The sequence below is a fragment of the Cannabis sativa genome, chromosome 1 (assembly GCF_029168945.1).
Source record: "Cannabis sativa cultivar Pink pepper isolate KNU-18-1 chromosome 1, ASM2916894v1, whole genome shotgun sequence".
NCBI lineage: Eukaryota > Viridiplantae > Streptophyta > Magnoliopsida > Rosales > Cannabaceae > Cannabis > Cannabis sativa.
The window spans coordinates 21667779-21680962 of record NC_083601.1 but is presented as its reverse complement, the minus strand read 5'-3'; the positions used below and the strand labels follow the sequence as shown (position 1 = coordinate 21680962).

General features: G+C 35.6%; 1 protein-coding gene across 4 annotated transcripts; it reads right to left on the bottom strand.

Moving 5' to 3' along the window:
• Positions 1-1984: 1984 nt before the first annotated feature.
• LOC115708104 (uncharacterized) lies at positions 1985-6557 on the bottom strand. Of its 4 annotated transcripts, XM_061105736.1 has the most exons (9): positions 6412-6557; positions 5959-6114; positions 5330-5626; positions 4980-5073; positions 4354-4472; positions 4190-4273; positions 3696-3797; positions 3554-3611; positions 1985-2246 (listed from the first exon to the last, which is right to left on the bottom strand). In XM_061105736.1, the coding sequence occupies exons 3-8, from the start codon at positions 5624-5626 to the stop codon at positions 3555-3557; spliced, it is 753 nt and encodes a 250-aa protein (XP_060961719.1). In that variant the 5' UTR covers positions 5959-6114; positions 6412-6557; the 3' UTR covers positions 1985-2246; position 3554. The 4 variants fall into 4 exon arrangements, with proteins under 4 accessions (XP_060961719.1, XP_060961722.1, XP_060961725.1 ...); XM_061105739.1 differs by lacking the exon at positions 6412-6557 and having other exon boundaries at positions 1985-2249; positions 5959-6331; XM_061105742.1 differs by lacking the exons at positions 5959-6114; positions 6412-6557 and adding an exon at positions 5848-5932.
• Positions 6558-13184: the final 6627 nt, after the last annotated feature.

The window sequence follows — 13184 nt, the reverse complement described above, 5'->3', positions numbered from 1 at the left end:
TATATTGAACTAGATAATATAGCCCGCTTTTTCGCGCGGTTAATTTAATTAATATTAGCGGCATTAAAAAAAAATTAAGATTAATGTAAGGGAGATATTTTCAAGACGGGAAGTCCCCTCTTCTTTACAATGATAATTGATACCTCTAGTATAATAAATAATTTATATGTCGGTAATTGAAAACCACAAGTCATGATTTGATGTGATGATCCAATATATTTGGTTTAATTTAAATTAAATTTCATGTCAATTCCGATAATGCATAGCCCACTCTCCAAAAGACTAGGGAGGGGTGTATCATATCATGTGTGTGTGTGGCTGTAAATAGTTTCACACTTTGTTTTTGTTTTTAATATATGTTATTGATTGTTTATTATTTAATTAATTAATAGTATAAATGATTGGCCACCGGCCATGCATGGTTGATTTGTTATACTTCCATCAACTCTACTATTCGTCATTTCAAAAATATTGATCATGTAAAAAACACTTAATAACCAAAATTGTCAAATTGACATTAATTCTTTTTGTGTTTGTTTAGTTGTCCATGCATAAACGTGCTAGTGTTGTCAACACACACATATATATACAAACTTATTATTACGTACTCAGCAATATCTATATGCCTTGTATGTATATATATATAGTTTGAGTAGGTTGAATGAGTCAAGCTAATTCTTTTCTAGATAGTGTTGAGAAAATTGGAAATTTTGATGAAAGAATGTAAAGGGTACGTAAGTAGGAAAGATAGTGAATATATTAGGCAAGTTTTTATGGAATGCTATATGTGGAGTTATGTAATATGTATTATGTTACTATGAATCACTTTCCATTATTCTTGGTGATATATCTTCTCACCAATTACATATAATAAGAACAAACTATAACTTGTGAGTATATATTATGAAGTCAAAACTGGTAAGCCAACCCCATCTTCTCAACTAAACTATCTCCTAAATTTGATATTCACACAAACGACACAGTCTACAAAAGTACATATTAGGAAAACTCATCAACCTAAGGAGAACGACAGCCAACCACTTTTCTTTTCATTCAATATTTACTTTTTTCTTTTTGGTTATCCAAGGTATTTAGTTATATCCAATTAGACATCCTTTAGTGCCCTGCCCAACCAAAATAAACATCAACCATTAAATGATTTTTTATGGGAGAATTTTCTTTTGAAACAATGAAAGCTTCATTCATAATAATCAAAATGACATACAATCTTGAAAAACTAAAGATCAATTTTTGAGATATTCTCATCTATCCAAATTAAGAGCATGCCTAGTGGTTGACCAACAAACATAAATAAGGAACACTCCTTAAAAAACTGAAAAACGAATTTATTATATCCTCTACCAATGACCCGAGAGGGTACTAGTTATATACACGTGCAAAGCTTTTAGATGTAACTAATTTTTATATATAAAATAAATTGATGTAAGAGATTTTCTTATAGATGTGATATAATTGCATTTATATAATGTAAATTGTACTTTATGAAGCACATAATCCCCAACCCAATTTATATATGAATCATTATTTTATATTGAGATTAGGAATTAGGAATAGGAGGGTGATGAGTAGTACGTACTACAAGTCTAGGAGTGGGAGAACAATTAAGTCCCTTTCATTTCATATTCTTAAAGTCACAAAAAGTATTCGACTTCGTTATTACCAATGACTCTAAAAAAAGTCTTGAAAGATTTGTTAGAATGGTACATGAGTGGATAGAAATCAATTCTTCATCATCATCATCGTTATAGAATGTTTCAAACTCCTTAAAACTGAGGTTTTCTAGCTATAAATATATATATCTAGGACCACTTTTAATTTCAGAAGTTATATACTAGTTTGAGCCAAAAAACACAGGAGGACCCACTTTTAGCAGTGTACTCTCAAATCTCAATATTAGTTTTCCATTGAGTGCCACTAGTTTATCTCCTTCTATGGATTACGTATTCGATCATAACGAGGCAAGTTTTCCACAGATTCAACCAAATCCCTTTTTAAATTCAAAAAATATTATATGTGACTATGAGTGAGTAGTGTTTGGATTCACAATACTACCATTTTTTTTTTAAGAAGAACACCATGGCTACATCACTAAATTTACATTTATATGAAAATATTTTATTGGTAGTAATAAAATACATGAAAAATAAATGACAAGCCAAGAACAAAAACAAAATCTAGGATGAAATTGTAGTCTTGAATGGATATTGTATCTTATCTTCTACATCCTGCTTAGAGTACACAAACAAATATCAGTAATAAAACAAAAAATGTCACTGTGGAATAGATATAATGCCACGACACCATCGTTTTTTTTAATTATTTTTAATAATAAACAATTATGTAATAAGTCAAGTTCAACATTCAAATCACCAGTTTAAATTTTCAAAAAGATTTAGACTAACTATCTGAAAACTTACAAAAAATACTGAAATTTGGGTTAACTTTTACAAAAATACTGTCATATGCTGTGTTTTATAAAACACCAGTAAAACACAAAGCAGAACAACTCAAAACAACAGTAGAACACTAGTGAAAACTTAACACAGTATACTGCAGTATAAAACTTATAAAAAAACACAATAAAAAAAAAAAAAATACCGCCTGGCAATATTTTTGTAAAAAAAAGGCAAAAATTAGTATACCATGTTAATTTCCCATCTGAAATTTAAGAAGGAAACAAAAATACTTGTGTTGTGATTTCTCAATTTAATTTTGAAAATGTTTTCTTAATCTCCCTTCCTTATCATCTTCTCCAAGTTCATTTATGACTTGAAAAAACTTAAATTTTTCATGTACAATTCCACGATCAAACTTCTTTTTTACCTTAATCTTTCATAGAATACGTGTATACATATTTAGTCATTTCATACACTATAATCTATACATATAAGAATATTCTTCACTCCACTATGAAGATGTGGAGGAATAGTGGAATCAACGAAAGATGAAACTGCAATGAAGACAAATAAATATACCCATTCAAATTTTGGTCAATTATTGTATCAAATAATTTAAGTACTGTAGTCCTATATTGTATCAAACAGTTCCTTATTTAGACTTAGTATAAAGTACAGATGGTTTACTTTAGAATGGGATATAAAGTATTGTTATATATATTTATCCTTTACAAAAATAAAATTCATATTTAAATAATAAAAACTATTACTTATTATAATAGTAACTATTATCATTTGGTTGGATACAAATATTAAAATCAAATGTTAATACCAAACCATATTAAATTAGTAATAAGCCATACTCACGTTTTTAAAATGTCACTATAAATCATACATTAAAAGATAATATATAGTGACATTTCAGATAATTATGTCATTAAGACTTTTTTAGGGATCTAACAAATGTCACTGATTTCATGAATTCCTATGTAATACTGATTTTTTTTAAGCCACATTTGATGATGTTTGTTGTAGTGCTTTTAAACTATGATAAAGGAGCTCATGAAAGTAGACTGAAACGAGAGAGTGCAAACAAATTTTGTCATAAAGAAAATGTGTACATTTTTTAAACTCACTTTAATCCCTGTGCTCTGATGTCTCAGGGCGTTGCTCCTCAATTAAAGTTTGAACTCTCTGCAATAATGAAGAAAAACATGTCCAATGTCAGAAAAGTGGGGCAAAGATTATAATTAAATAATCCAAAAGTTGGCTCTCTACCTTGACAGAAGTTCCAACCTCCTCTAGCTTCTGCAGTAGAATTAGATCTCCTGGATGAGAAAATGAATCTTGCCTGAGAGATTTCGATGGGGACACCTGCAACTGAGCCAAGGAAGAATTTAAAGAAAAAAGAAGTAAACACCATTGAGAAAAAAAAGGTAGAAGAAGAAACAGTTTGAACATCCACACTAGGTTTCTAATGAAACAACAACATGTGCCCAGATCTCGCCTCTCGGTTGCACAAATAGAAATTGTAGACAAGGCTCATATTCTATTTGTTCTGTCTCTAAAATGTCAACTCCAACTTCAACCAAATAATTTCTTTTTTTATCTATGAAGTAACATTTTCTTATTGTTTACATAATATACTTGTTCTTTACACATTATGATTTTTTTTCTTCTTATATTTCTCAAACTACAATGTCGCCATAACATGGTACAGAAAAAAGAAGGAAAAAAAGGTGGGCATAACAAGTATCTAATGCATCCCTTACCCTCAAATTTGGGACATCATCAATTGTGGAAACTTGTCTAGAGAAAACTTCATTCCTCATATTCGAAAGCCGCATCAAAACAGCCTGAAAGGAAGAGGAAAAAAGATAAAGTCATGTTTGTCAAAATTGAGCCACAAGACTATACAAATTGATACTATGAGTACCTTTCTGAAAGCATTTGGATTTGCAATTCCCTGGATTTTAACATCATCGCTCGGTGGCCTTCTTAACCCAACATTCTCTATTCTAAGTGAGTAAACACCATACAGAGACTGAAGATATCCTGTTATAGAGATCGGAGATCGTTAAAGGTTAGCAAGCATGACAGAACGAATGCTGATGAATTAACACAAGGAAAAAGGACATGAGATTCCTCCCCTGCCTGCCTGGAACACCACATCTTTATTTAATAACTACAAAGAGTAAAAAGATTATAGTTTGGAACATTTCCATTATACTTTTTAAAATTTGGGTAAATTATTTGACAAACTTTCAAATTGCTTAGCAACAGTATAAATTAGATTTCACTTCGAGAAAACTTTTGAATTTGATATTACATTCTCATATGATTTGTTTCATGAGGAACCAAGTTAGACTGAATTCCTATTCAACGGCATTTAAGATAAAACAATCAAATTAGGTGTTCAAATGTGACTGTCAACATACAAAGTTTTTCCGTACCCATCATAATTTAATTCTTCAATCAAATACTCATTGAAATAACAGCAGAAGATAACAACATTACCATAACAAGTGTAGGTAGTAAAAGAAAACACACCAACATTTTTACCTTGCTCAATTACTATGTCAGCAACTGATGGTAACAAAATATACTTCTCTTTCTTTAATGCCCCAAAAAATGGAAATGGCACTGGCCTAGCAACCTGAACTGCATCAAGATGGCATTATTAAAATGTAACAAAATGAGCATGATTTAATCAAACATTGACAAAAGTTCGTACAAAATATAAGCTACAATCTATTTAAGGTACGGAGTAATGATCACTTTAAAACATGCATTCATTTTCTTGTTAAAAGAAAGTACTTAAATGCAGTACAATCACTTAAAAACATTTGTACACCAATCCTATCAAGATTGGTTAAAAGAAATTAGTGTACATATCCAATTAGCAAACTCACTTTATAGACAATGGAGTTTGGAGTAAGGTAGAGTTTTTTCGATCGGATATCCTTCCGTAGTATATACCTACGAACAGGTAAATAAAGCAGCATGAACAAGCCAATTCCCCATGCCAGAATCAAAAGCAACGAGTATAGAACCCATTGAGCTGTTTGGTATCTAACAAAATTATCTTCCATCTCTAGGAATGAAGCAGAATACAACACATCATCGTCTTCAGCTCCATTTTTATCAGTACCCGATAACAGACCCCTCTCCAAGCTATCAATTTCAACAACCTCGTCTCCTGTACCCATCTAATAATAGCGCCAACAAAACAAACCAAGATTCAAAATTAAAAGAGTTAACTTTCACAACACAAGATTTTCAATTAAAACACTCAACCACGGTTTTTTTAGTTTTTAATGAAAATTTATACCAGAACCAGTTTGGGAATGATTTTTGTCCTAAATAGAATGAACCCAAATCAAACTACAAGAAATTAAACTAAAAGCAACTGAGCTAGAGAATTAATTACCAGTTGCTTGAATGCTTATAATGTTTCCCCAAATTGAAATGGAAAACCCTAATCAAACCCAGTAAAAGAAAAGCGAATAATGCGTAAGGCAAATGAGCTAGAAAGGCTCACCGGTGTATGTAGTAGTACAGGCTGCGTTAGAATTCAGGAGATTTGGTCTGGCTCAGAAGCTCCACACGGTAACGTGCCCTATACCGTCGCCGCCGGTTCAAATGGGAAGAAAGTCCGATTGAGAATTAGTCTGGCCCAGTAAATGTATGTGGGCTTCTACAGTTAAAATCCAGCGAGAAGCAATAAGCCCACTTAAATTAGTCTGAAAAGTTAAATTTGGAATTTTTTTTATCAAAATACTCTACTAATTTTTTTATTTTTTTTTAATGGTAAATTTGAACCATTCATTAGGAACACAATCAGGCATTACAATGTTCTTAAATCCACAGGATTCAGCTCATTAAAAATACAATATGACATGAAACAAAATCCTCTAGCAACACTCAGTGACCCTATGTGTAAATTATTTAACAAAAGATATCATAGCATTATTTTAAGATGACAACCACTCACCAACAAGTCAAACTGAAGAAGGCATTTGGATTGAATTGTTGATTGGGTGAACCACAACTATTGCATTTGATTCGATTGACCACATTAGCCTAACATTTATGTTTTATCCAACTCAGCACCTCCTAAAAAACCTATTACTTCAACTATTTTAGGATGAAACCATACCATACCCTGCTAGTTGAAATAGCCTCGAGCAATCATTTATTGGGATCACAAGCTACACATTTGAAACCATACTTTTGTTAAGCTTCAAAAATAGCTCTATCAACATTCGCTTTAATCTTTACATTATTTGTATCAGTGGCTAATAATTTAATGGCCCCAAAATTTGAGATTGAACATTCCTCCAATGGTCAAGAACTATACGAGCCGATCTCATTACTTCTGCTGCATAACAAGACTTTTTTTGCCAAAACAAATCATTATGGGCTTTCCGAATTCTCCAACTTATCATAGCAGCCCCAATCACAACATCTAGCTGCTTTCCATTAAACAACCCAAAAAACCAATTGACATAATCATAAACTATTACACTAAGTAGTCGAATTGACATGATCAAGCAAATTCACAATCAAATAACACATGAAACAAAATGGGTACATGAGATCAACATTTACTTGTTTAGTCTTTAGTTATTGTTAAATTAGATCCCTCTGTAATACTTATTATTACAGTTTTACAAAGAAGAGACGAAATACAAATAAAAATAAATAAATACCAGAACAGATCCTATGTGGCTTCGCCTCTAGTGGATCAAGATCTGGTAGTTAGTTACAACCGAAATTGTAACTAACTCCCTGATCTTGATCAACCCTAATCTACACATATATAAAGGGACTAGAGCCTTACCAATCTCTCAGTTGAGAGATACCAGAAAACCAGAGCCATAGTTTACCAGATCTGGGAGTACTCAGCTCCAAACGTTGCTGCAAGTTCATGCAAAGAAAGAAAAAGAGAGTTAGTGAGTGAGAACAGAAAAATATAGAGAGATAAACACAGAAAAACCAAAGAGAGAGATAATCAGAAATACCAGTCAAAGATTGTGACTTGGATTTCTCACCTGATGTAACATTTCTTCGATATAGTGCAAGATCTGAGGTCGATCTTCAAGGCGAGCTCATCAGAGGACGTACCCCTAAATTTCTAGGGCGAACCTCTATATTTCTGGTGTTTGTTTCTTTCTAACTCTACTTTTTGGCTTTAACTTTGTGTGTGTTGTGTGGTGTTTCTGGGAAGTTTTCTGGGTAAGATCGATCTTTAGATCGAGTTAGATCTCTGGTTCTAGGGTTTGAGAACCAGAGAGAAAGGAGAGAACGAGAGAGAGAGTCTGAGAACTCTCGAAGGTTCGAAAGAGGAAATGAGATAGGGTTAGCTCTGATTCCTCTTGGTTTTATTCAAAGCAGAACGACAAATCGTTTTGATCAAACGATTTGTTGTGCAGGTAAGGAACGACAAGTTCCATTGTCGTGCAGGTGAAAACGACCAAGGTTTCGTTGTCGTGTGGATTGATTGTTTTAATTGACTTTCTGGGACAATTTTGTCCCTGTCGTTTTTGACATATTGCTTGAGTGGTGTAGGGCAAACTTGGAATTTCACCAAGAAAATCCTACAGTGGTATCAGAGCTTTGGTTCAAGCTTAAATCAACTCAAGAAAGGATCAAGAAAGTGACAAAGGTTGGGAGAAGAAGGAGAAACACAACAAGAAGTTGTGGACAGTGGAAAACCTGTGGAAATTCCACAAACTGATAATCAATCAATTTTCTTAAACTCAACTCAATTTAATTTTGATTTTTCTAACATGAGTAATATCAAAGTTGATATTGATCATTTTGATGGATCTGGTGATTACAGAATCTGGAGGAGAAAGATTAGATCTTTGTTGGCTCAACAGAAATTACTAAGGATTCTTGAAGACCCTATTGAATGGCCAGACAACACTTCAAAGATACAACAAGAAGAGCTGTTAGAAACAGCTACTGGAATCATAATTTTAAACCTTTCTGATGCCATTATCAGATTGGTTGATAAAGAAGAGACTCCTGCCAAGATTTGGAAGAAACTTGAAGAACAGTTTCAACAGAAGTCCTTGACTAATAAGATTTACCTAAAGGAGAGGATCTTTGGGTTCAAGATGAGTCATACTGTAACACCCTAACTAACATAGGCGTATTACGTGATTTTTAAACATGCTGTGTAGCTCGTTGCTAATCAATGAGGTTTATGGAAAACGTGATTAATTAAAATTTTTGCTTTTTAATTAAACTTATAAAATAATATTACAAAAGACTCGGGACCCCGATTATAAAATCATTTACAAAAGTTTACTGTTCATACAAAATAATTGTCGCCTAGCGACTAGTTACAAAAATTAGCCTTGCTGTCCCGAGGATCGTACGCTCCAGGCCTAACCGCCCCGACATGTACAATCTTCACAAGCTCGTTCACGGTCCATCAGCTTTAGCCTTGCCTTTACCTACACATAAACGTAGAACTGTGAGTCGACAGACTCAGTAAGAAAAGCATAGAAATATTCATACATAAAACCCGGTCATGATCAGACGCCCATACCCCTGATCATAACCCTAACTGTCGTGTCCAACACGATACTGAGTCCCACTACTGCCGTGTCCAACACGGTACTGAGTCACTACTGCCGTGTCCAACACGGTACTGAGTTCTGAACGTTCATAGGGACGGTACTATTGACACGTAACAGCCTGATCGGTCGAACCGGTCATACTCCGGCTGCTGGTCATACTCCAGCCTGTACCGACGTGTTACTATATCCACCTGATCGGTCGAACCGGTCATACTCCGACTGATGGTCATACTCCAGCCTGTACCGACGGGATACGTCAATAGTACGGAACCACCAACCAAGTGTCAGCCTGATCGGTCGAACCAGTAATACTCCGGCTGCTGGTCATACACCAGCCTGTACCGACGTGACAAGGTTGGATGGTTCGAAGCCAACATACATAACTAATGTAATCTAACAGGCTTCCTACATGCACGCTAAACATGTAATCTACATATGCATACTGTTATACTAATCTTACCTGGATTCCGAATTCAGGTGTGCCGGTCAACCTGACTGGAACTTTAACTGCGCGGCGGATTACAGGCTCCTAAACCATAAAAATCACAACACTATAAGTGACACGCTAAATCACTTCCCGGGGACTTAAACTAGGAACTAAAAGTTTCCCTATCGATAAAAAGCACGGCAATACCCCCTAAAACATAAAATCGAGGAAATCTAGGGTTTTAGAATTTTTCCCCCAACCGGTAGACCGGTTGCCCAACCAGAATTCCGGTTCTGGGAAAATTCAGAACCCCATCCGGAATTCCGGATGCACAACCGGAATTCCGGTTCCTCGCAGGCAGCAAACTCAAAAATTCATATCTTGCTCAAATCAACTCCAAATCAATTCAAACCTTCCACACCTATTCCATATAACCCCTAGAACATTTCTAAGGCATCAAAACCACCCAGATTGCACATAATCAAAAATCACCATTAAAGCTCAAGCTTTGAGTTCTAAACTCAAACTTGAGCAAACCTAGCTAACATGCAATCAAATCAATCTAAACTTACTTAAACATGCTTAGAATAGCCTCTGAAAACAATAACAATCCTCAACAACATCACAGCAACAGATTCAAGACATTTTACTTTGAAAACCATATTTTTGCATAGAAAAATCATAACTTTAAATAACCTAACAATCAAGCATTACAAGAAGCTTAATTAAACTCTAATCAACATGCTTACATCTCAGAAAACAACAACAAGATCACAACAGCAACAATATTAAAAAATTCATGCATATATTACACCAAACTTTCTTAAAACTCAAGAAAACACAAAGAGAAGTTACAAGTGATCAAACCTTGACTTGGATTACACAAAGAGGAGATGAAAATCACAAGAATTGAGCAAAAACACCCAGCCCTAGCAGCCCAAGTCTTGGCCGAAAAGAGAGAGAGAATGAGAGCTTTTTGAAAATTTTCTATTTTTCTTTAACTTAGAATTTTTGAATGAAATGAAAATAAGAGTCATTACCCCCCATATATTCAGCCAACAAATAATTAAAATAACACTTAATTTTCAATTAATAAACTCACTAGAAGACAAAATACTAATGGGGCAAAAAGACCATTTTGCCCCTCCACACTAAAACCACATAAATAACACTAAAGGGGTATTTTTGGGAAATTCTAAATTCCCGGCCATTCCCGACATTCCCAATGTCTAATAAACCGCCCCAAACTACTAACATACTAAGTTGTGATTTCTACTGAGCCAAACACCGAGTTCCAAAATACCGGGCACCGGAATGCAAAATTATTCAAACTACTACATGACATAAAAATACATCTCTGAATTCAATAATAACAGCATAATAAATTATTTAAATAGCTATAAATAATTTCATAATTAAACGTGATTAACTGCTAATTTCCAAATTAAACTAAGCGGTCTTTACAACTATCCCCCCCTTAAAAGGATTTCGTCCCCAAAATCTAACCTAAATAACTCTGGATAATGAGCTCTCATATCTGACTCTAGCTCCTAGGTGGCTTCCTCCACCTTGCTGTTTCTCCAGAGAACTTTGACCAATGCTATGGTCTTATTCCGAAGGACTTTATCCTTTCTATCCAGGATCTGCACTGGCTGTTCTTCGTAAGTCATGTCTGGCTGCAGCTCAAGGCTCTCATAACTCAGTATATGAGAGGGATCTGAAACGTATTTTCTCAACATCGAGACATGGAATACATTGTGAACTGCTGATAGAGCTGGAGGCAATGCTAACCGGTATGCCACTTGACCCAGTGGCGGACCCAGAATTTAAAGTGAGGGGGGGGCGTAAATAAATTTAAAAAGAAAATATAAAGTGTGGTTAGTGGGGTTTGAACCTTTACCCTCTAACCTATTTACCAACTAGCTTAACCATTACACCAAGATTACTATTATATCTATAAATATCATCTTTTAATACAAATATATGTTGTAACTAATTAAAATACATATACATTTTTTTCTCGATTTTTTTTTTCAGGGGGGGCGACTGCCCCCCCTCGCTACAATGTGGGTCCGCCCATGACTTGACCTATCTTCTCGAGAATCTCGAAAGGTCCTGTAAATCTAGGGCATAACTTGCCTCTTTTCCCGAAACGTTTGATCCCCTTCATCGGAGATACCCGTAAAAACACATGGTCCCCTACTTGGAACTCAACATCTCTGCGTTTCGGATCTGCGTAATTCTTTTGTCTACTCTGTGAGGCAAGCATTCTAGCTTTTATCTTCTCTATTGCCTCATTGGTCCGCTGCACTAACTCTGGACCTAGGTATTTCCTCTCCCCTGTCTCATCCCAATGAATGGGAGATATACACTTCCTACCGTATAACAGTTCATAGGGAGCCATCCCTATCGTACTCTGGTAACTGTTGTTGTAAGAAAATTCTATCAACGGTAGATACTTATTCCATGAGCCTTCGAAATCCATAACACAGGCTCGCAACATGTCCTCCAATATCTGAATTGTCCTTTCGGACTGACCATCTGTCTGAGGATGGAATGCTGTACTAAATTTCAGCTTTGTACCCATTGCTCGTTGCAAACTTTGCCAAAATTTGGAGGTGAACTTCGGATCCCTGTCCGAAACTATAGACTTCGGTACCCCGTGAAGTCTTACGATCTCTCTGACATATAACTTTGCCAACTGATCCACTGTAAATGTTGTTCTAACCGGCAGAAAATGAGCAGATTTCGTGAATCGATCCACCACTACCCAGATGGAATCAAACAAACCTGTGGTCCTAGGTAACCCGACCACAAAATCCATCGTGATATCTTCCCACTTCCATTCTGGTAGGGTTAGAGGCTGCAACAACCCTGCTGGTCTCTGATGTTCAGCCTTAGTCTGCTGACAAGTGAGGCATCTCGATACGAATTCTACCAAATTCTTCTTCATACCGCTCCACCAGAAGTACGGTTTCAAATCTTGGTACATCTTAGTGGTGCTGGGATGCAGAGAATACGGGGTAGAATGAGCCTCCTCAAAGATCTCATTCCTAAGTTCCACACTATTTGGAACACAAACCCTAGCTTTATACAAAAGCATCCCGTTATCTGACACTGAAAAATCCTTGGCTTGACCAGCCAACACCTCATCTCTGATCTTCACTAACTCTGGATCCGTCATCTGAGCGACTTTTATTCTTTCCAACAGGTCAGATTGCAGCGTTAAGTTGTGAAGCTGACCTACCACAAACTCAATGCTGGATCTAACCATATCCTCTGCTAGCTGAGGTGAGATCTGAACCATACTAGCTACTTGCCTGAGACCCTTTCTGCTCAGGGCATCGGCCACTACATTGGCCTTTCTAGGGTGATAGAGGATCTCACAATCGTAATCTTTCACTAATTCCAACCAACGCCTTTGTCTCATATTTAAATCTTTCTGAGTGAAGAAATACTTGAGACTTTTATGGTCGGTATAGATTTCACACTTTTCCCCGTAAAGGTAATGCCGCCAAATCTTCAATGCGAAAACCACTGCGGCCAACTCTAGATCATGAGTCGGGTATCGCTGTTCGTAATCCTTTAACCGACGGGAGGCATAAGCGATAACCCGATCAGCCTGCATCAATACACACCCCAAACCCTGTTTGGATGCGTCATAATAAACTACGAACTTCTCCTTGTCTGAAGGCAAAACTAGCACTGGAGCGGTAATCAACCTCTGCTTTAGCTCCTGAAAACTAG